At 37.1% G+C, this 24,704-nt stretch overlaps 2 protein-coding genes across 5 annotated transcripts in view; one reads left to right on the top strand and one right to left on the bottom strand.

The window, feature by feature from the left end:
• The window catches only part of Filip1l (filamin A interacting protein 1 like), a 105,233-nt gene extending 89,905 nt beyond the window's left edge, over positions 1–15,328 (bottom strand). The window contains exons 1-3 of the mRNA XM_058582904.1: positions 15,071–15,328; positions 14,154–14,327; positions 6,596–6,774 (exon numbers count right to left, since the gene is read on the bottom strand). Coding sequence (XP_058438887.1) covers positions 6,596–6,774; positions 14,154–14,327; positions 15,071–15,313 — 596 coding nt within the window. The 5' untranslated portion in view covers positions 15,314–15,328. The remainder of the gene's footprint in view (positions 1–6,595; positions 6,775–14,153; positions 14,328–15,070) is intronic.
• The window catches only part of Cmss1 (cms1 ribosomal small subunit homolog), a 327,203-nt gene that overhangs the window by 93,364 nt on the left and 209,135 nt on the right, over positions 1–24,704 (top strand). The gene's annotated exons all lie outside the window — the stretch shown is intronic.

The following is a 24,704-nucleotide window of genomic DNA, read 5'->3' as shown; positions in this document are numbered from 1 at the left end:
TCTCTAAGCTCCTGTTTCATCCTTCACTAAGCTATTTCTTATAGACTGTTTTTAAACATTCCTAGTATTTTTTGAAGGTAATAAATTCACTAACTGTAATATAACCAAATACATACAAAAAATATTTGTAAAAGTTAATTCAGCTCTCTGGGAAGGAAAAGCAATCAAATAGCATCATCACTGTATCCACATTTGACCTCTGTTATTAAGTGGTACTATATAGAAACCACTGAATTGTGCAGTTACAGGGATATGGTTTTGTGGCATCTGTTGAAAGTTAAATCATGGTTTATAGTCCTGAATGTTTTTTTGTGCCTTACGTGAGGTACTTAATCTCTTATCCCTGCCTAGGTCCTGTGCTAGGTCTAGGGTGTGGTACATAAACACCAGTCTGATAGTGTTGTAATTCTGTATAGAATATACTACCAAAATATGTGTTTGTGGTGGGTCTCCATTTTGTCCTAACCAAGAATTGAATCCCCATGACAAAGGTCAAATGGAGATCTGGCATCCATTTCACTCTTTGCAAGACGTAGTCTCAAGAATATGTAATACAAATAACTCCTTGCCAGAATACTGAAAGGAAATGATTGCATTTGAGTACAATGTATTCTACAACAATAGTTTAGTGTGCATGAAATTTAAAACTGCTGGCTTTTCACATATTATTTCTAAAAAGAAGACTTTAAAGCATTGTCCTCAATGTGTTTTGCTTTATGAAATATTCTTGAAAACTACAATTTAAAACCAAAGAAACTAGAAATCCTAATGACAATAGTTTTGAGTTACTGAGTTCTCCAGTAAAGTACTCTATCTAGTTTACTGTGTTTATTGATTTCTCCTGAATTGCTTCTCCTCATGAGCATTAGTTTACCATAGTAGTTCTCTTATGATCTCATAGTAGCCTTAGAAGCATCACGCTCAAGTCTTGAAACCTGCAGTAGTGTCTCTGTTTTACACAATACTATTTGGGGTTTTATATAGGCGAAGATCATATCTACTTTTTTTTACCCACTCTCTAGTGCAGGACCTAGCTTATAGCAGGCATTTTATTATTATTATTATTATTATTATTATTATTATTATTATTATTATTACTGTAGATGGACACAATACCTTTATTTTATTTTAGTACCAGGGATTGAACTCAGGGGTACTTAACCACTGAGCCACACCCCCAGCCCTATTTTATGTTTTATTTAGAGACAGGGTCTTACTGAGTTGCTTAGCACCTCGCTTTTGTAAGGCTGGCTGTGAACTCAGGATCCTCCTGCCTCAGCCTCCTGAGCCTCTGGGATTGATTATTGGCGGTGCATCACCATGCCTGGCAATACCTTTATTTTATTTATTTATTTTTATGTGGTGCTGAGGATTGAACCCAGTGCCCTACATGTGGTAGGAAAGTGCTCTTTCACTGAGCCAAAATCGTAGCCCTAATGAATTATTGTTTTTAAATGAATCATTGAATCAATGAATGGAAAGCAGTACTAACTAGTTAAACAAAAAAAGCAGATAATTAATACATTTATTCATTTATGTATTTTAAGGGAATATCCAAAGCCTCTAGAGGACAGATTTGAAGTTTTTTGAGAGAAGTCTTCGAAAGAAGTTTAACACACCCACTAAACAGTAGGATTAAATGGGGCTCAAGCCATGTTTTAGTCCTCTTGCCTGATGCCAGTCTGTAAAATAGGCTTGTCATAGTAGAAAAGGGTCCATGATGGAAATCTTTGTAAAGTTGTTTCAGCCAAAAGGACTTTTCCAAAACCTACCAACAGAGAACATGCTCAGGATGTAGGCAAAGCAACAGGCTTAAAGCTGGGCCATGTTGACTTTCCTCCAAAGATCCCTACGCTCCCTATATAATTGTCTATCTAGTCAATCTGGGCAAGACAGGAGCAAGAAATTCATTCTGCTATGACTCCTTCCTCACTATGTAGCTACCATTTAAACTCCTTTATTTGTAAAACTGGAGTATCAGTGTTAGTCTACTTGGCCAAGATATTATGAAAGCTAACTTAAGACTTTTTAAAATCCACAGTTGAAGCCACATTTTTATGCAGAGTTGCCACAATAATATTTGTTTTCTACCTTAGTGGTTATTCCAAGGCCAGAAATACAGTAGTATATATAGTTGTTATATATGGTGTGTTTTAATATTCTAAAAAGAATGTATGGTTTCAAAAGGAAAGATCTTTCTGTTCCTTCACAGGTTTTTAGCCCATTGAAGCTAAAAAAAAGAAAAAAAATCTGCAAGCTTTTTTTAAGTAGAGGCAAAACTGGCATTTCACTTATGGGAAAATTTTGCAAAATTATACTGACTAAAAGTGATTTTTATTTTGGCTTTCCTGTGAAGCCAACTAGAAAGGCCAAAAATTACTGGCATTGCTTTTGTGTAAAACCTTTCTCATAGACTCTACTTGTAATCTAGCCAAGTATATAATTCAGGTCATCAGTGACACATATCCACGTAGTGTAACTGGTCAGTGAACAAAGTATTGCCATGAAACATGGCTGTGATATCACCATATGGACAAACCAAACTGCACAGATTACAGCTAAGGAAACTTTACATTAACAGACTTGGAACAGACTTTCCTAAGCCTATCCCTGCCCCCACCGCCCTCAGTGGGAAAGCCAATTGCTTACTGATTACGACAGCGACATCACTTGGCAAACATTTTGGCCTGAACTCAATATGTGACATCAGGCTCCTTTAGGGTTTTCCACATAAAACGAATTCTCCAAAGAAAACAGAAATTGAGCCTTAATTTGAAATCCATTATTACATCCTTTAAGGTCTCATTAACTATCCTCAGTCATGTATTTCTTAATTTTTATTTTACTTCTATGTAGATATTAACCAACACTTAAAATATGAGTGCTAACCCCTCACTCACAGTGTTTTTTCAGAGCTTCAATCAAATAGTTCTTTGTAGCTACCCTCACTTGATCTTTCTTTATAGGAGTTATGATATCTTTCATTTTGCCTAGGTAAAACAAGTATCTCCTAATTAGGGAGTGGTTCATATGACTTTGCTCTAAAGGAAGTAAACAATATTCTTTGACCCTATAGGATGAGCTAGTCCTGATTTTATGAGGGGTGGTTGTGAGTTAGAGAGGAAGTACTCCCACCAAAGTATTTACTGACAGTGTTTTCTGCCCTGTCATCTGAAAATGAGACACATCACTGGTATTTCACTGTTGTGTGTAAGCACCTTCTCTGAATGTATTTGCTTGAAATAATTAGTTTCCTCCACTGCCCACTTGATTAGTGGTGTGTAATTCATGCTTTGATACACGAAACCTTAAAGCAGGTGGAAACCAGTTATGCCTCACAAGGCCTGTAGGCTCCCTACAGAAAAAAATTGGGATCAGGGAGGGTGGATATGAATACGCCAACAGTGCCAAGATATGGAAATTGTGATATTGTAAAGGACAAGCAGAGGAAGAACTATTGGTGCTTCATGTAAGTTGAGAATAGGTTTAACATTCTCACACCCAAAGAGTTCCATCGGGAAGCTGTTCCTGGCAAAAGGAAAAAGGTGAGTATTCTTTTATCATCTGGAACAGCTGAACAGTCTCTATTCACTTTTTCCTATTTCTTGGTATTGGCATAGTCAGTTTAATTATTCTTTAGGACAAAATTTATATCCTATAAAACCAAAAAAAAAAGGATCTCTTAAATTCTTTAACTGATTTGATACATGTAGAAATACCATTCTTAATATATCGATTCTTCCTTCCCATTGCCTTTATTCCCACTGATCTTTGGTTCCAGTTTCTCAGTATTATTTCTCTTTGGTCTCTTGATTTATGTAATCATTGCAATCTGCTTCCCAGGGTTACAGTATTACTTCTGGATATGCTTCCCAGCCTTCCTCCAAAAGATAGGAGAGATACAGCAGTAAATATCAGAACTGTACCCACAGCCCTTCACATTGCCACCCTAACTCTGTACCTCTTGCTTTTTTTTTTTTTTTTTGGGGGGGGATAAGAAGACTTTTATTTTTTTTTTTATTTTATTTTTTATTGGTTGTTCAAAACATTACAAAGCTCATGACATATCATCTTTCTCTTGCTTTCTTGTGTGGTAAAACCCCTGGCAGAGACAGCCTGTGCTGCTTTATTCCAGGGGCAGGCAACACTCTGACTATGATCAGTAAATGTTCACAATAATGAAAGATGAAAGAAGTGTCTATGTTCAGCAAGTTGGTGCCAAATAAGTATCGAGGCCAAATGAGGCCACTAGTGCCAAACCACAGGGGTTCAAAATAATATTTAATATAACATTGTCTCATTGAATAACAAATCATATTATAATCTTTGAGTCTATAATCTTCCTGTGGTGCCAGATTTCTCATCCTCCTTTAATCTGCCTCTGTAGATATTTCTACAGAGTTCATAAGGGACAAGTTAACAAGGATTTCCTTCCCATTCACCCCCTGCCTTGTGTGTAATGAGCAAAAAACAAACTCCTAGAGGAAAAAAAAAGGACTGGATTACGGATTCTCTGGCACTCTGAGCAAGTGTCTACCATGAAATACACTGAAAAGAAATGAAAGTTTGCCAATAGCCTACATATTGTTATATCTTCAGCTACCTAGCTAAAATATGAATTGAAACTTTTGAATAAAGCAGTTGATTACTAGTGTTTCAGAAAGGAGAGCTCATAGGTATGTTGTGTTTGTTTGTTTTTTTCCTCCTTAAGTACCCCTGAATTCAATCCCTGGTACCCACCCCCGACAAAAAAAAAAAAGAGAGAGAGAGAGATATAAACTAGGCATGGTGCATACAACTGTAATCCCAAGGGTCAGGAGCAAGGATTGCCTCAGCAACTTAGCAAGGTACTAAGCAACTCAGTGAGACTCTGTCTGTAAGTAAAATATTAAAAAGGGCTGGGGATATGGCTTAGTGTTTAAGCACCCCTGGGTTCAATCCCTGGTACCAAAAAAAAAACAGAGAGAGAGAGAGAGATAATTGTCCTTTCAGTTTAAAATAGATGCTCATACTTTCAAAGTTGATTCAGAATTGAGCATCAAATCAGAACAAAATAACCTTCTTTCTACACATGGTTATAAAATGTTTATCAACCAAACTCCCTGTTTTGCAACCAAGCTTCTTAAAATACTGTCTTATATGGCTGGGGTTGTGACTCAGTGTGATAGAACGCTTGCCTAGTATGTGTGAGGCACTGGATTCGGTCCCCAGCATCACATAAAAATAAACAAATAAATAAAGGTATTTAAAAATAAAAAAACACTGTCTTACAAAATAAATAAATAAGTAAATACTGGTTTACATATTTAAGCTTCTAAATTCTCATTTCTTACTTATTCTTCAAAGAATTATAATTTGGCTTCTGCCCTTCCTGCTTTTTAAAATGGCTCATTAAGCTTTTCAGTATCTTGTTGCCAAAACCTGGGACATTTCTCATCCCTTTTTGTATGATTTGATAATATTCAGTTGTTCCCCATTTTGTGAAAGTCTCCCTTGGCTATGTTTTATTACCTTCTTTATCATTTCTTTCAGCTGTTTGCCATTCTTTCTCAGCTTCCTTTCTTGACCCCCTTTCCTCTGAAAAACTGCCATGCACTGATGTATCCCAGGGTTCCCTTCCCAGCATTACCTCTCATAGCTTCAGCTGTCACCCACTGCAAATCCACATCACAGCCCATCCTTTTCCAGACCTGTATTCTGACTATGGATTGTCTTTATTCTTTTCACTAGATGTTGGGATACACTGAGGTCTAAAATAGGACTCCTCTTGCCCACCTCTCCTTAAATAAAACCTTTGCCCCAGTCAAAATCCTTTAACAACAAAAAGCTTTGCCCTTTGCCATATTTCATGTCTTGGTGAATAACCAGAGTCCTTCTAAATAACTCCCTGTGTCCCTGCTCGTCTCTCCAGTCACTTGTCTCTCCAGTCACTTATTCCTGTTGACTGTATATCATAATATATCTTATTTATACTCCCTCATCTTCCTTATCTGGGTTTTACTTCCTAAGTGGGTTTCCATCCTCCAACCTAAAACTCTTCCAGTCTTTCCCATATTACTATAATAGTTATTTAAGAAGCATGGCTGATTGTCTCGTTTTCCTCTCAGGTTTTCGCTGGTTCTGTCTTGCCAACAGTATGTAGTCCAACTGCTTATGGCTAGCCCTTCTTTTTCTCATCCTGTACTCCCACCCATGCTGTAGCCATATGGAAAGCCTGCGTTCCCTCAGCATCCATGCTCTCTTCTCACCTCTGTGCCGTTACACTTGCCTTGAATATAGTTTCCTATTTTGTTTGCCTAAGGACTAGACTCCTATGCCTTCTCTGTACAGCTTCACCAGGGTAATCCCTTGCATAGTTAGGTGCCCAATGTATTGCTTCCATAGTTTTGATCGTGACTGGTGATTCTTGTGTTGCATTGATAATATCTTTAACCATGTCCTTTTTTTCCTTGCATTGGACCATGAGATCTTTGAGAACAGAGGCTGTGGCATATTCATGCTTCTATCCCCAACACCTGGGACAGTGCCCATCCTATAGTAACAAGTTAGTCATAGTTTGCAGAATGGGTCATTGTTTCATCCAAAACAGCCTTACCTTTCACATTCCTGTTCTAGTAAGCTTATGAATTCATCACTCTTCACCATATATTCTTTATGTTTTCTTTTTTCTTCCTCCAACTGCAATATGGTTTGCCTGTGGGATTTTTCTACCATTAAAAGTTGTTCCAAGATTCGTCTGTGAGATTCTTTATGTTTTTCCACGACTTTGTCCAACTACAAAAGAAAATGCATTTATAACCTGTTAACTACAAAACTGCCATCTTTCATTCTTTTATAAGTGTCTATTTTGACTAATTTCAGTGGTAAGTTTTTGATCTCATGGTTTAGTTTTTATCATTACTCATGTTAATTGATACTTTTTTGTTGATACATTTTTTAACACAAATGTTTTTTTATTGTCACCAAAATTTTCCAGGGAGAATAATCTGTATCTCTGTGGATATCAGAATGCTTTTTCGTGTCCCTTTTCTGACACCCTTGCTTCTCTCCCCAGAGATTTTAATGATTGAGAGAGAATCCTTGTACACTGTTTGATTCTGCAGTTGCCCTGGCTGATCTCTTCTGCCCCGGCCTACCCCCAATATTGTCTGCCAGTGTATATCTCTTGGATCCCGTGGTCTGTTTTGTTTTTATTATGCATCAAAGTATTTACATTAAAATAGATATATAGATAATTCATCTGCGTTGGTGTGTAGTATGTGTGTGACCAAATGTAAGTACCAAGTCCTTTCTAGTTTTCATAGCACCATACTTATGTCTTTGTTATAAAATGATCACCCTGCACCTGATTTATGTTTGTCTTCCCTACTAGATGATTAACTCCCCAAGGATACAGTCTATATCCACTATTTCCTAAAATCTTAGCATCCAGAGTACCATGCTTCATATAAGCACCCTTTAGTATATGTTTACAGAGTGAAAACAAAATAATTGGGTAAGGAAATCAAGAAAGAAAGGAAGAAAAGAAGGAGAACACCTAGAGCAAAAGTGGCTCAGGATCTTAATGATTAAGATCATGGTTTTGAAAGCATGGGATTTCTAGATTAAGCATTAGATGCTGTAACTGGTATGTTACTTGCCCTTTGCCTTTATTGTAAAAGATAGAAAATTTGTTACTCAGCATGACTTTACAGCCATATAGCATTTTTAGGATATTAAGTGGGCATCCCAAAAGCTATGTACTTGACCAGAAATACAAATGAATAGAATTATGAAAATGTGTGTCCCAGCATGTAGAACCCAATGATTTCTTCTTTTTTTTTTTTTTGCATTTTTTTAAATTTATTTTTTAATTATAGGTGGATACAATATTTTTAAGTAAATTTTTTATTTATATATGACAGCAGAATGCATTACCATTCTTATTACATATATAGACCACAATTTTTCTTATCTCTGGTTGTATACATAGTATACTCACATCAATTTATGTCTTCATACATGTTCTTTGGATAGTAATAATCATCACATTCCACCATCATTAATTACCCCATGCTCCCTCCTTCCCCTCCAACCCCTCTGCCCTATCTAGAGTTCATCTATTCCTCCCATGCTCCCGTTCCCTATCCCATTATGAATCAGCCTCCTTATATCAAAGAAAACATTCGGCATTTGGTTTTTTGGGATTGGCTAACTTCACTTAGCATTATCTTCTCTAATTCCATCCATTAACCTGCAAATGCCATGATTTTATTCTCTTTTATTGCTGAGTAATATTCCATTGTGTATAGATGCCACATGTTTTTTCCATTCATCTATTGAAGGGCATCTAGGTTGGTTCCACATTTAGCTATTGTGAATTGTGCTGCTATAAACATTGATGTGGCTGTGTCCCTGTAGTATGCTGTTTTTAAGTTTTGAGTATAGACTGAGGAGAGGGATAGCTGGATCAAATGGTGGTTCCATTCCCAATTTTCCAAGAAATCTCCATATTGCTTTCCATATTGGCTGCACCAATTTGCAGTCCCACCAGCAAGTATGAGTGTACTTTTTTCCCCATACCCTCGCCTACACTTATTGTTGTTTGTCTTCATAATAGCTGCTATTCTGACTGGAGTGAGATGAAATCTTAGAGTGGTTTTGATTTGCATTTCTCTAATTGCTAGAGATGATGAGCATTTTTTCATGTATTTGTTGATTGATTGTACATCATCTTCTGAGAAGTGTCTGTTCAGGTCCTTGGCCCATTTATTGATTGAGTTATTTGGGTTTTTTGTTTGGTGTTTAGCTTTTTGAGTTCTTTATATACCCTAGTGATTAGTGCTCTATCTGATGTGTGAGGAGTAAAGATTTGCTCCCAAGATGTAGGCTCTCTATTCACCTCACAGATTATTTCTTTTACTGAGAAGAAGCGTTTTAGTTTGAGTCCATCCCATTTATTGATTCTTGATTTTAATTCTTGTGCCACAGGAGTCTTATTAAGGAAGTTGGGGCCTAATCCCACATGATGGAGATTAGGGCCTACTTTTTCTTCTGTTAGATGTAGGGTCTCTGATTGTATTCCTAAGTCCTTGATCCATTTTGAGTTGAGTTTTTTTTTTTTTTTTTTTTTTTAAGATACTGAATACAGAAACCCCTTTACACTCATTTTAGAGAGAGAGAGAGAGAGAGAGAGAGAGAGAGAGAGAGTGATTTTAATATTTATTTCTTTTTTAGTTCTCGGCAGACACAACATCTTTGTTTGTATGTGGTGCTGAGGATCAAACCCGGGCCGCACGCATGCCAGGCGAGCGCGCTACCGCTTGAGCCACATCTCCAGCCCTTGAGTTGAGTTTTGTGCATGGTGAGAGATAGGGGTTTAATCTCATTTTGTTGCATGTGGATTTCCAGTTTTCCCAGCACCATTTGTTGAAGAGGCTGTCTTTTCTCCAATGCATGTTCTTGGCACCTTTGTCTAATATAAGATAATTGTAGTTTTGTGAGTTAGTCTCTGTGTCCTGTATTCAGTACCGTTGGTCTACCAGTCTGTTTTGGTGCCAATACCATGCTGTTTTTGTTACTATTGCTCAGTTGAATAGTTTAAGATCTGGTACAGTGATGCCACCTGCTTTACTCTTCCTGCTAAGGATTGCTTTAGCTATTCTGGGTCTCTTATTTTTCCAGATGAATTTTATGATTGCTTTTTCTATTTCTATGAGGAATGTCATTGGAATTTGATCAGAATTGCATGAAATCTGTATAGTGCTTTTGGAAGTATGGTCATTTTGATAATATTAATTTTCTTTATCCAAAAGCAAGGTAGATCTTTCTATTTTCTAGGGTCTTCTTTGATTTCTTTCTTTAGGATTCTATAATTTTCATTATTTGGATCTTTCACCTCTTTCATTAAGTTGATTCCAAAGTGTTTTTTGGTTCTTTTTTTTTTTTTTTTTTTTGAGGCTATTGAGAATGGGGTAGTTTTCCTCATTTCCCTTTCTGAGAATTTGTCACTGATATACAGAAATGCCTTTGATTTATGGGTGTTGATTTTATATCCTGCTACTTTGCTGAATTCATTTACTAGTTCTAGGTATTTTCTGGTGGAACTTTTAGGATCTTCAAGGTATAGAATCATATCATCAGCAAATAGGGCAAATTTGAGTTCTTCTTTTTGTAAACAATATTTTTATGTGGTGCTGAGGATCAAACCCAGTGCCTCACACATGCTAGGTGAGCACTCTACCTCTGAGCCACAACCCCAGCATCCCAGTGATTTCTCTTGGACCTTTAAATGCTTAAGCTGGTTGTTTAACTTTCTAATATGGGTTTATGTAATTTTGAAAAATATTTTATTATGCAATTGTTGATGATTTTTAAATGCCAGTCCTTTTGTGGATGCTAGAACTGCTAAGTTGTGTTGTCTGCTGGCAGAGGCACTGTTAACTGATGATCATTTTTGAACAGGGAAATGATATTCATTTGTTGTGGTCTCAAGCCACTACAGCCCTCTCAAAATCCTATCTTACAGTTGCCCAAACTTTATAATGCATTGTTAGGGAAATTCAAATCAATTGCTTTTAGAATTTGAAAGTAAAAAATGAAAAGATGAGCTTCAATTTAGGGAAGTTACCAACTGATTTAGAAAAAAAAATTAGTTTAATCCGTCACAAGAAAGGCTGGAAAGAATCAGTTCCTTTTATTTAGTATATGTCCAAATAAGTGGTATTCCTTCCTACAGCCTCTTTCTGTCATTTCTTTTCATTACCAATCTGATCTTGCAACAGTGGGATTAGTTTTTCTCCTATGGAAGACCGAAGGCCCTTTACCTTCTGCACCCGCTGCCATTTCAGCCCCATTTCCATTCCAACACACTTTCCTCACCCAACTTTTAGCCACCCTGGACTTAGAAATCACTCTGCTTTTACGCAGTGCTGAAACCTAGAAACCTTTTCTCCTTCATCAATTTTCACCAAAACTTTTCCTGTCCTGTTCAATCCTTAAGTAGCATTGTTTTCTCCTTGTATCAATGCCTAGTTCTCTGGGTTTTGCTTCTGTCACATTCCATGATTCTCAAAAGAGTGGTTTGAATTTACTACATGCTGTTCAGTGGAACCACCAGGCAGCTCACGATTATATCAGCTGCAGAGAGAAAGCTTCCAAATAAAAGTGTTACTGTTTCTGAAGATGTTTTAGCCTGTATTAGAAGTTTTATTCTCTGACTTCATTTCTTCATGTTTAGAATGCCTCTCAGAAAACAGGCCAATGGTTTTCACTTCAGTCTGTTCCTCATTCCTGACAGATCAAATGATGGACCTGATGCTCCCTGAGTAGATGTGAGTTTGGCCAAGCCACATGACTATTTCAGTCACTCCAGCCTTCAGGATCTTCATATACAATGTGAGTGGTGGGAAGTAGATTGTTCACAAGATCAGTTCTAGTGCCACAATTTTTACAAAGAAACCAGTATTTTAAATACCTATTCTGACATAAGTTCCTGGTACTATGATAGTTGCCATGGAGAATGCAAGAGAAATTGAATTTAAGTGCGTACACTCTCACTAGGAAGATAAGATAAACACATGCAATCATTAGGAGCAGTACACATGGCATATCATTAAGTACAAAAGGACAATCAGAGAATGATTCTCCCTTTTTTATATATTCCCAGTTGGAGATTGAGTGAAACTTGGGAAGAAAACAGGAAGACTCATAAGTCATTTCAGGGATCATCAGATACAGAAAAATTGAAAAGATGGCTTCCTAGTGTTTCCTGTGCAATGACAGACTCCCAGCTTATCAGTTCAGCCACCTGATATGATGTCCTACCCCCATCCCATGATAAAATCCAACTAGTTGCCAGGGATGAAGAAAGCATAGTATATCCCATTAGGTTGGATTTTTGGTTATCCTTCTATGGCCATAGGGAATCAAACACAGAGAAGCTTTCTGTCTTTTTGCCCTTATCTGCTTAATATCTGTTTAGAAATTAATGATGACCTTTTTTTTTTAACACACCCCAAGTCACAGACCACCCTGATTTGGGCTTGGTCTTCTTTCTGTGCTATGATTTTGGTTCTCTTTGTTCTTTTTTCTTGTCTCTTTGTAGATTGTCCTTATCCTTTCGTTTTGTTTTGTTTTTGTTTTTATTGTTTTAAATTAACCCTGAATATACGGGTAGGGATAAGCTAATCTGAGAGAGCAGAGAAATTGTTTGATCTTTTTAGTCTATCAAAAGTAAACAAATACGCTATTAATTTCAAAATATCCCTTCTTCTTCCTTGACTGTACTGAAACCTAATTTCCCTTGTAAACACTGGAATCTGAAAAATAAATAGTTTCTCGTTGCCTCCACATCTAGAAGAGAAGGTATAATTATCAACTCCATGCTGCCAGTGCAAACCTTCCTGAAAGCCATTAGTTGTTTCATCCTCACTCTGAATGGTGATAATCGTCTCTCATGTTCAGTTTGATCATCTGCTGAGTTGTATTTGCGGCTGAGGTTGTGGCTCAGTGGTAGAGCCCTTGCCTAGTACAAATGAGCCCGTGGGTTCGAGCCTCAGTACCACATAAAAATAAATAAATAAAATAAAGGTATTGTGTCCAACTGCAAATATATATATTTATATATAGTTGTATTTTTATTGCAGGCACAGAAACTGGGGAACAAATTACAGTTAAAGATTGCAAGCATTTGTGTTGAGACAGAGTATTTCCAATATCGAACTAATCTTGACATAAATTTGAATCAGTCAATTTCATTTTACACTGAAGTCTTGACAGTTATGCCCTTTGTGGATTTCCATTAGGGGCACATTTACTGGTCACTTAGTTTCACTTGAGTTCTTACAGGTTGAGGGCTTTGTGCCTAATATTGTTTCACAGTCAGTATGTGAAGCACCAAGATACAGTTTTAACATTGTTGACTTGCGTGCGGCCTCGGCTCCTTTTGTTTAAAATTTGGATTAAGGCACAAGTCAACAGACTCTGGGTGGTCTTATCCTCACCCCTCAGAGAAGCAGATTCACATGACCAAACTCCTTTACAACTTGGCAAGATGGTAGTCTTCTCTCATGAGACACCCAACACAATAATAGCAAGGACATTAGAGGTCACTCCTGAGGTAGAATGCCAGAGCTTATGTGGAAGAAATTTGTCCAAAACTTGCTTTCAGTCACTCCAGCCTTAACTCATATTCTTTGCTGTTTCCTTTTTATAAAAATGAAAAATTATGAAATGTTCCATTGATGTCTCAGAGGAAAAATAGAAAAATAAAACAAGGATGCCAAAGAGTTTCAGAAATGTCAACAAGGAGAGAGCAAGAAGTCCTTCATCTTGTGCAGTGATGGCCATATTGGGGCTGCTCACCTTTGCCATTGTAATAGTTAGGCACATTTGGCTGGGGAGAGGTCTTCCCTATCATTAAACTTTTGAAGGAAAAAGAGAGTATATATCTAATGTCTATACTTTTAAAAACTGTTTCTTGGGCAGTTCAGATCATTTTCTTGCCCCAAATTTTTATGACATAATTTCAGTGTTTTCAAAGAAATTAACCCCCATGGCTGAACTTTTCTATTTTTTAAATTTTATTTTTGGTAGCCGTCAAGTACCTAAAAGAAGTACAGGCCCTTGGGGGGCATAGGGTGGGAGTGCCTGAGCATGCACCACACACATACATATGAGAAAAGGAGGAATTCTTGCATTTATTATGTTTCAGTCTGATATCAAGAAACCAACCTAGTAGAAGCATCCTATTATTCATCTCTTTCTCCCAAGAAATTAATAGTATTTCTCTACTTTATGTACATTTTCAATGCATTAGAAAGTAAAACTATAGGCTGGGCATGGTAGTGTACACCTATAATCTCAGGAATTTGAGAAGCTGAGGCGGGAGGAGCCCTAGTTCAAGGCCAACTCAGCAACTTAGAGAGAACCTCAGCAATTTAGCAAGACCCTGTCTCAAAAAATATAAAGGACTGGAGGTGTAGTTCAGTGGTAAAGTACCTCAATCCCCAGTACCAGGAAGGAAGGAAAGAAAGAAGGAAGGTTGGCTGGAAGTCTGGTTGACCTCAAAGAACTGGAAGGGAGTTACAGGTGCTGCCTCCTTACAGACCCAGTGCTTGACTGACTGTTGAGCTTTGCCTTCCTCCCGGGACCCACCCTGATGTGGTGCATACCTCATTCATTGGTTTCTCATAGATGTCCTCCTGCCAAGGAATCGATTTTGCTTGAAAAGCATCTCTCTGGAGAGCTTCCAACACCTTTTTCGGAGTAACAAACCCATACTGAGCTTCCAGCAAAGCCAAGTCCATTTTTTCAGCCTTTAAAATACCGATGACTTCATCTCGAGCCTGTAGGAACAAAAGATATTTCAAAAAGCCTACTTCATCTACCAGCAGTCTCAGCAAATGATCCCTTGTGAGAGTTAATAGTGATTTTTCTTCAGTTTCAAATATAAATAAATCAGATTTGGTTATAAGACCTTTTGGAAAAGGTAACAAAACTACGTCCCTTCATCCTTCTTACAGTCTAATTACATGCTAACAATATTTTAAAAAGTCATCGCTGTACAACATTGGGGAACTATATTTTCTTATTGTGTTTGACAAGCAGATAACCTAAATGGCAGTCCTTTGAGGGATAGTGTTTTAGGGAGTAGGAAATAAGATTTTACAATATGTGTAGCTAGCTGTTTTTCGATTTTTATATAAATTAAAAGGTAATTATGCCATGGCCAGTCTAGGAACAAGTTCACATCAGGTGCAAAGCTCCTATTATTATTTAAACCAATCCAGAAGTCATCTAGCAGCATGGTTACCAATACTGTGTGATGAAGTGAGTGGGCAGAACAGACAGAGGATGTAACTTTTCACAACATGTATGCCAATTATATGTCATAATGACACCCCTTTTAGATGTGATTAATTGCTCTTGGAGTTGGCAGAAGAGAATTCTGTGTATGTGTATTTATGCTTTGCTTCCACGTACACACAAGTACTAACCACAGATACCTATTTCTGTGGCACCATGCAGACCAAATTCACAACCAGCTTTCCCCAGGAATCATGCCAGGGATCACTCCTAGCCAGCTGACCTGCAGTTCTCCCTCTAGAATGCTGAGAAGAAATAACAGGTCATCTCTTGAAAGATCATCTGCTTGGTGGCCATTGCCATTGTGTGGCTTCTCTGACTTGGGACATGGAAGAATTTCATCCAACTCAATGGTGGAGTCTTTGTCTTGCTGTTTGTGCTTCATGTTCTGGAAATTCTGGTCTTTACTGTGTCTTGGAAATTGTTTTGGGGCTGAGCCCTCAGGGTTAGTGCTTCTGGAACGCATTCTTAAGGCCTAGAAGGAGAGAAGATAATTTGTAACTCTTAATGGAAGTAGAGTTTTATAAGAGTACCTATTACTGTTTTAACAAGTCTGCATTCTTGTTACATTTACACAGCCAAAAAGTTGGTCTTTCTGATCTCTACAGCAGAGAGTTATTAGCAGAATCATAAATCACAGTCTTATTTACACTTCTGCTTTTAAAGTCAACATTTTAAAAACATCTTCTGCTTTGATTAAGGCCACTTATGTCCAGAGGTAAACAGACTGTGTTTGAACTTCATCCACCAAACATTCCACCACAAGGACCCAGGTCATATCTCCAACCATGGCCTAAATGCTTACTTGGAGACATGCTTGACATAACCGTAAAATGATAAACTTGCTGTTTTGCCTTCAGATTCACATTGTAGTATTTCTTTTTAAAGTGGTTTGGTTTGAGGTGTTATGTGTGTGTGTGTGTTCATTTTGTTTGTTTTGTTAATATTTTAGTCTTTGGTGCATTAGGATAGAAGTGTCAATTATTAATACAGAATACTTCGGATTATTTTGTTGTAAAAGCAAAGTTTAGTATTAAAGGAATGAAGGCTTGGTTCCTGGCAGTGTTCCTAATATTCTGATAAAATTCAGACTCTATCCTTGGGTAAGTCAAATTTAGGAACTTCATGTCCAAAAGCAGAGACACTACTGCTTATAGTATTTAACCATAGATATTTGAGGGCCACAACAGTTTCATATTGTATAATTATCCAAGTTAATTTATAATAGAAAAAATTGTTTCCTTTTACTTTTGAAGTTTCTGACTAATAAAGAAAACATCATTTAAACTTAGAGTAGACTCTAATTATATCTAAGCAGTTTATTAATTTTCCTTTTCCCCCCACACATCATGAATCTTTTATCATCACTGGTATTTTACTTTTAGTTTGTAATAATATTTCTTTAAAAATATGAAAAACTCAAGCATACAGAATACTATATAAAATATAATGAACCACTGCTTACATGCTACCATGCAAATTTATCAAATTTTACTAATTTACTATACACACAAACGCGCGCGCGCACACACACACACACACACACACACTCTCTCACACACACACACACACACATATATATATATATAAAATAATTTTTATAAGTAATGTATTATAAATGCAGTCAAAAACCCCTGAATAGCTCTTTGGAACCATTCTCTTCCCGTCCACTCCAGAAATAATCACCACCTTGAACTTGGTGTTTATCATTCCTGAGCATGTTTTATACTTTTAATGCTTTTAAATACTTTCTGAAACTTGCCTTTTAAATCCTGTATTATAAAAATTCTTCCTTGTTCCATTTTACTGTAGTTCATATATTTTGATTGCTGTGTAGTATTTCATTATATGAATAGTCCACCATTTACTTATTCATCTTATTATTGATAGATCTTGAAATACATTACTTTTTCTCAGTATTAGAGAAAGACATTCTTAAACATTTTTCACCTTGTGTACGAGTATTTATCCTGAGAACAGTGTTTAGGGCACAGCAATGGGATTTCTGAACTCTGGAAAATCCCACTCAACAACTAGACATTATTGCTGTCCCAAAGGGACAAAGTGTGAGAGTTCTCAATGCTCCATTGTCTTCATTGGTACTTTATAAATTTATAATTTTTGATAGTATGTTAGTGGTCTTTGCCCATTTTTCTCCTGTGTTGTTTTATTCTTTTGGATTTGTAGGAAGCTTTTACATACTCAAATTACTAATTTGTTGATTATGTTCAGCTCTTGTCTTTCCTAGTAGGTAGGTTATATTTTTACTTTAAATCTTTTATGTTATTAAAACTTACAGAAATTTTAAGTTTTAATTTAGTAAAAGTTATCAGTTTTTTCTTTTCTCTTTTTGACTAACACACATTAGTTGTACATATTAATAGGGTTCAATGTGATATTTCCACATAGTCATATAGAATGCACGGTCAAATACAGCCTCCCTGGATCCACTCTCCATGCTTTGCACAACTACTATAATTCCTAGTCTACATTCAGCTCAATTTTCTTTTAGCCTCCACACATGAGAGAGAACATGCAGTGGTAATATAAAACAGTATAACTCACTAGACTAGAATCACACTGCCAAAGTCAAATTCCTGCATTGTTACCAAATATAAAACCTTGAAAACTTATTTAGTACACTGTGCCTCAGTTTTCTCATCTGTAAAATGGGGATGACAATGCTAGTATGCTCATAACCTAAGGTAAGGTTGCTATGAGTATTCAGTAAGTTAACATGCTTATAATGTGCTTGGAACACAATAAGCATTAGCTTTTATTATTATTATTAGACTTCAATAAATATTAGATTTTATTATTAATATTATTATGAACTTTATTTTAATCTCCCAAGATTTTATATCAAGCTTTTCTTAACTATATCTTTATGCATTAGAAAATTTTTTTCAAGAAGGGAAAAAATTACCTCATTGATCTATGTGAGCTATGGCTACAAGGAAAAAAAATTACAAAAATAAAAAAGACTGCCTTTGCCTGGGTGTTCTGTTTAAGAAGTGATTCTCACCTAGCTTACTGGCACCACTTGAGACCTCCTGAATAGTGGGATACTGAGTAGTGGGATACTGAGGCACAATGTACTAAAGAGACCATGAGGACTTCATAGCCAGCCAGAAGGGCTGACCATCCCTGGGTTCATGGTCCTGATCTGTGAAGTGAAGGGGATTGGCAGGTGATTTGTAGGATGCCTTTTCCCCTGTGAGATATGATTCTTGCCACTTTCTTTTAGCATAGATTACCAATAGTATATTTAAATAGGATGGATTTGTGAGTCTGCGTATTATTGGAAATCTACATAAATCTCTGTGCTTCCAGTGGATATGGAGTAAGCCTATGTTCTAATGACTTTCACTAGGGGAAACATTACAACTAAAAGATAGTTCTTAAGGAAATAACTGTAGTATTAATTTTGCCCTGAGAATTCTTTATATCCTCACCTTAACAATCAGGTTATGAAAATAGAAGTTGAAGGTGTTTATTGTCTTATATGTTTATTATTTACATGTTTTATTTGTTAATAGCATCCAAAATTTTCACTTTTCAAAATTTTGACAAGTCACATAATGTGTTGTCATCATAATTAATGTTCTTTCTCATTCGTCTCCATCACACTAATTTATTTACTCTTTTAGGCACTGGGAATAGAAAGATGGTGGTGGCAGCAGCGATAATTGTAACAATAGCTAGCATTTACTGTACCAGGCACTCTTCTAAGTATCTTACATGTATTAACTCATTCAGGATTCACAGCAAAGTATAGAAAAGTATTATCTCCATTTTACAGTGAAGAAGTAGAAGCACAGATAACTTACTGAATGGAAGAAACAAAAACACAGGCAATTTCTGAAGGTTGTGTTGCATAGCTAATAAGTGGCAAAACTGGGATTTGAATGATTCAAATCTAGGTAACCTGATTCCTGAACCCATACTTTAGAAATCATGCCCTAAAACCAGTATGCTAAATTGCCCAAGACATGCAGATACCATCTGGGAAAAAAATGGTGATAACCCTACTGAAGAGAATATTTATAAATAAGTGCAATACAAATGAACAGTGACCTGGAGCAGTAGTCACTGTCTCTTCCCTAATTTGGATATACTAAAAACAGGTAAAAAATGAATCTGTTCCTGTGTTTGCACATGAAGGACAGGACCATCTGTTTCTTTTGTCTTTCTTTTTTTAAAAAAATTTATTTAGCTGTGAATAATTAAATCCATGGCTTCATGTATGCTATGTGCTCTTATCACAGAGACAGACCCCTCCCCCTAATATTTTTTATTTCTATTCTCCAGGGGTGTATCTGACCCATTCATAATGGGTGTTCAACAGGGTGACTGGCTCCTTCTACTATGTGGCCTTCTGTCTCAGACATACATTTCCATTTAACAAACCACTCTAAAACGGTGATAATGGCAACACTGACTCAAAATTCTGTGGCTCATACTGCAGCTTCAGCCATCTTGCATCTCTACTGGGTGGGGTGGCCTAAAATGCACTCTTTGTCATACTGACCTGTACACTTGTTGCACTACTTGGGCCTCAGCTGTGCTCCCAGTGGATTCTTAACCTCCAGTAGCTAGACCTAAGAGTCTCCGGACATTCCAACAATGTCTCATTTTATAGTGAAAGAATATCACTAAGCCAGTGCAGATTCAACAGTGGTGGGGAAAGACTCTACTTGTAGATGGAAAGAGCTCCAAGGTCACATTGCAGTGGAATTAAAAGCAGGAATTAAATGCAGCCATCTTTGAAAAAGTCCACCACACCTACAGATTCAGAATTTTTTGAAAATCTAATAAAAGTCAAGTGAAAAAGAGTGATAAAATATAGCTGGGTGTGGTGGCACACACCTTTATTTTTTTTTATTTATTTTTTTTAAATATTTATTTTTTTTTTTAGTTCTCGGCAGACACAACATCTTTGTTGGTATGTGGTGCTGGGGATCGAACCCGGGCCGCACGCATGCCAGGCGAGCGCACTACCGCTTGAGCCACATCCCCAGCCCCGGCACACACCTTTAATCCCAGCAACTTTTGAGTCCCAGGCAGGAGGATTCCAAATTCAAGGTCAGCCTGGACAGTTTAGCAAAACCCTGATCAAAATAAAAAATAAAAAGGGCTAGGGACATAGCTTGGCGGTAGAGCACCCCTGGATTAATCCCCAGTACTACAGGAAAAAATAAAATAAATAAGGAATAATAAAATATATTTAGTTCTTTACTTCTTTTAGTTTCCTGAAGATATAAGGTTTTTTGTTTGTTCCTTTATTTATTTTTTTTTTATTGTTGGTTGTTCAAAACATTACATAGTTCTTGATATATCATCTTTCACACTTTGCTTCAAGTGGGTTATGAACTCCCATTTTTAGCCCATATACAGATTGCAGAATCACATCAATTACACATCCATTGATTTACATATTGCCATACTAGTGACTGTCATGTTCTGCTACCTTTCCTATCCTCTACTATCCCCCCTCCCCTCCCCTCCCCACCCCTCTTCTCTCTCTACCCCCTCTATTGACCTTCATTTCTCCCCCTTGTATTATTTTTCCCTTTCCCCTCATTTCCTCTTGTATGTTCTTTTGTATAACCCTGAGGATCTCCTTCCATTTCCATGCAATTTCCCTTTTCTCTCCCTTTCCCTCCCACCTCTCATCTCTGTTTAATGTTAATCTTCTTCTCATGCTCTTCGTCCCTACTCTGTTCTTAGTTACTCTCCTTATATCAAAGGAGACATTTGGCATTTGCTTTTTAGGGATTGGCTAGCTTCACTTAGCATAATCTGCTCTAGTGCCATCCATTTCCCTGCAAATTCTATGATTTTGTCATTTTTTAATGCAGAGTAATACTCCATTGTGTATAAATGCCACATTTTTTTAATCCATTCGTCTATTGAAGGGCATCTGGGTTGGTTCCAAAGTCTTGCTATTGTGAATTGAGCTGCTATGAACATCGATGTAGCAGTGTCCCTGTAGCATGCTCTTTTTAGGTCTTTAGGGAATAGACCAAGAAGGGGAATAGCTGGGTCAAATGGTGGCTCCATTCCCAGCTTTCCAAGAAATCTCCATACTGCTTTCCAAATTGGCTGCACCAATTTGCAGTCCCACCAGCAATGTACAAGTGTACCCTTTTCCCCACATCCTCGCCAGCACTTGTTGTTGTTTGACTTCATAATGGCTGCCAATCTTACTGGAGTGAGATGGTATCTTAGGGTGGTTTTGATTTGCATTTCTCTGACTGCTAGAGATGGTGAGCATTTTTTCATGTACTTGTTGATTGATTGTATGTCCTCCTCTGAGAAGTGTCTGTTCAGGTCCTTGGCCCATTTGTTGATTGGGTTGTTAGTTATCTTATTGTCTAATTTTTTGAGTTCTTTGTATACTCTGGATATTAGGGCTCTGTCTGAAGTGTGAGGAGTAAAGATTTGTTCCCAGGATGTAGGCTCTCTATTTACCTCTCTTATTGTTTCTTTAGCTGAGAAAAAACTTTTTAGTTTGAGTAAGTCCCATTTGTTGATTCTAGTTATTAACTTTTGTGCTATGGGTGTCCTATTGAGGAATTTGGAGCCCGACCCCACAGTATGTAGATCGTAGCCAACTTTTTCTTCTATCAGACGGCGTGTCTCTGATTTGATATCAAGCTCCTTGATCCATTTTGAATTAACTTTTGTGCATGGCGAGAGAAAGGGATTCAGTTTCATTTTGTTGCATATGGATTTCCAGTTTTCCCAGCACCATTTGTTGAAGATGCTATCCTTCCTCCATTGCATGCTTTTAGCCCCTTTAAAGGACTTCTATGATCCCTCCTATGTTTTTCTCTTATCACATATCCTTTGGAGAACAACAGCCTACTGATAAGAATTAACTTGTATTCTGCTGCTAATCAGAAAGGATTCTCTTGCTCAACCAGTTTTCTTTTGTTTTGTTTTGTTTTGGTATTAGGGATTGAACTCAGGGCCACTCAATCACGGAGCCACATCCCCAGCACAGTTTTGTATTTTATATTTAGAGACAGGGACTTATTGAGTTGCTTAGCACCTCGATGTTGCTGAGGCTGGCTTTGAACTCATGATCCTCCTGCCTCAACCTCCGGATCCCCTGGGATTACAAGCATGCACCTCATCGCCCAGCCCCATCAGTTTTATACAAGGTGTGCCTTCCACAATACCAAGATAATGTAAACTTTTATTAGCAGGGTAGTTTGTAAGCAACCCTGAGCTGCTGCAGAAAACTGAATAGAGTTCTGCATACATGCTACCTTCTCTTACCTCACTCTTAAGTGGGTTAGGTGAAATCTGCCAAGAGAGCATAGGTCATTTACTAGTGATGATATTTATAAATAGTAAAAAAGGAATGGCCTGTAAAGTGATTAGAACTTCTCTGAGCCCACCAATTCTCTTCGGGGACTGGAGGTAATAGCAACATTCTTGCTGATTAATGAAGCACCACTCTCATTGGATGGTTCTCACACAGAACCATCGTGTGCAGACTCCTGGTCTGCTGAGTGTGTGTGTCTCCACATGTTTATGGTGGTGGAATTTCCTTGCCCTTCTGCCAACAACCACAAAATAATCGGTAATGAGAGGTAATTAAGTATGGAGAGGAAGAAAACAAAGACATGAATTTCATGATACTCTCTTGCTTTGTATTATCAGTGACTTCATTGTTTCTCTTGGCAAATTTTTAATGCATCTGTGCTTGGCACAGGGGTGCAGACTGGGTAGAAAAGTATAGTAACAGACACAGTGGTTTGAGATTTTTAGGTTACCCGCCTCAAAAAAAAAAAAGAAAAGAAAGAAAGAAATGGAAAGTTGCTTTTATTTTTAGTAAAATACCAAGTAAAGGTGATTTCTTCTTTCCATAAATTGTGAGCATAAATACCTGATAGGTTTGCATGGAGAACATCTGCATATTTGTCAATGTAACAAAGCTTAAAGCATTCTTATCTGTAACTATCATAGCCATAGAAGGTCAGCCTTTGAGAGTATAGACCAGGAATCAGGAAATCTGGCTTATGATCCCAGCTCTGCCTTTAATTAGCCAGGCTCTGGGTTGTCACTTACAAAATGAGAGTGTTGGGCTAGGTTGCCCCCCACCAAAGATCATTCAGGGTAGAATGAGGACCAGGGTTGTTTCTCTTGATCTGTACCATACTCTTATTCCCTAATGGACCCCCTGACAGCAGGGTTATGGCCTATGACTAGATGATCTCTGAGGTCCTGGGACTTCCCGCTTTAGAATATTGTGATTCTCTGTTGTCTTGTATCTATGGATACAAAAACCATGCAGTTGGTGGTAAGAAGTAGATCGTGCTTTGTTTTCCTATATAGTGACCTCCATCAATTTTTCTTGGGTTTGAGCTGGTTGAAATCATGATGGGTCTTGGGAAGAATGTGCCCATGTAAGAGGACACCTTAGTAGAATTTGCAATTATTTACTTACCTTAATTACAGAAAATGTCCAAATATAAATAGAGGCCTGTTCTACTCACTATCTACCCCAACATACACACCACCCCAGCCAGCTCCTTGCCAGATAAGTTAGATTTTTTAAACCTTTATTTATTTATATTGTATATAAAAAATAATTCATTCTATATAATTTGATCATTTTATCCTTTATATACCTGTTTGTGTTCAGGTTTGAATTGTGGAAGAGATATGATAAAGGGATATTTTGCTTGTGTAAAGTAACTTTGAAAAGTCTCCAAAGGAATAATTTTTGATCTTGATCATTTCATATGATATTGTGGTAGCCAATTAAAACTCAAATTTGAAGAAAATAAAAATAATAATTTATTCAGTACTTACCATATACAAACCTGTTCTAAATGCTTTCCTTTTATTAATTGATTTAATCCTCACAAAACTGTTATGATCCCCTCTACACACATATACACACACTCTACAGAAGAGGCAACTAAGACTTGGGACTATCAAATAACTTGATAAAGGTTATACCACTAAAAAGCAGCAAAGCCAGATCCTACTTTAGGCAGTCTATCTTCAGAGCCCACTAATCACCATATTATATCTACTGAGGTCTCTTTTTAAAAAAGCATTGTATTAAAAGGAAAATCCTGGTTTAATACCAATGTATTCATTTGTGAAACACCTACTCTGTCAGGCTTTGTACTAAGCAATATCAATTTGGCTTCCTTATTTTCATATTCAAGCTATATTGAACTCTAAGTACCCCAAATTATACAAAAATCTGAGTAAATTCATGAACTCCTAACCCTTGATCTGTTGGTCTGTTTGGTAAAGATATCTTGTTTTCATCCATTGCTTATGTGCAGAAACTATATTTGAATGCACAGTTTTTCCAAAATGTTAATGTGCTTTCTCATCTGCTTTTCTGGCATCTTGGAATGTCAGGAGACTGACTAGAAAGTCTGAGATGAGACAGTCTAATTGATCTTAAATCACAGCTCAGTGTTTATGATTAGGTCTTTGGCCTTGGACTTCTCTGAGCCTTCAAAATGTGATGGAGATAAAGACCCCTGATAATGGGTTTGTTGTTCACACTCTATGAGTGCAGGGTCCCTGTTGTTTCTCTCTGTGCCCATGTTCAACCAACTTAGATCTTATCAGGGATTTATTCGGTGATTGAATCATGCAGTCTTTCCTCAGCAGAGCTGCTTGGATTTGAGTAGAAGTGGCATGGTTACGATGATTTATCTGTGAACCACTGGTTAGCAGTTTAGGAAAAGAGAACTAAGAATCTACTAAAGTAGCTGTGTATAGACCTCTTCACAAGCCAGGCACTCTTTTAAGTGCTTCATGTGTATTATCATTTTTAACCTTAAAGAATTTTAGCCTGAAGTCAAATGAAAAAA

The sequence above is a fragment of the Marmota monax genome, unplaced genomic scaffold, assembly GCF_021218885.2.
Source record: "Marmota monax isolate L192 unplaced genomic scaffold, Marmota_monax_Labrador192_F-V1.1 WCK01_AAM20220418_F8-fsc00053, whole genome shotgun sequence".
NCBI classification, from domain to species: domain Eukaryota; kingdom Metazoa; phylum Chordata; class Mammalia; order Rodentia; family Sciuridae; genus Marmota; species Marmota monax.
Note: the sequence above shows the minus strand (reverse complement) of the source record. Positions and strands in the feature narration are given on the sequence as shown.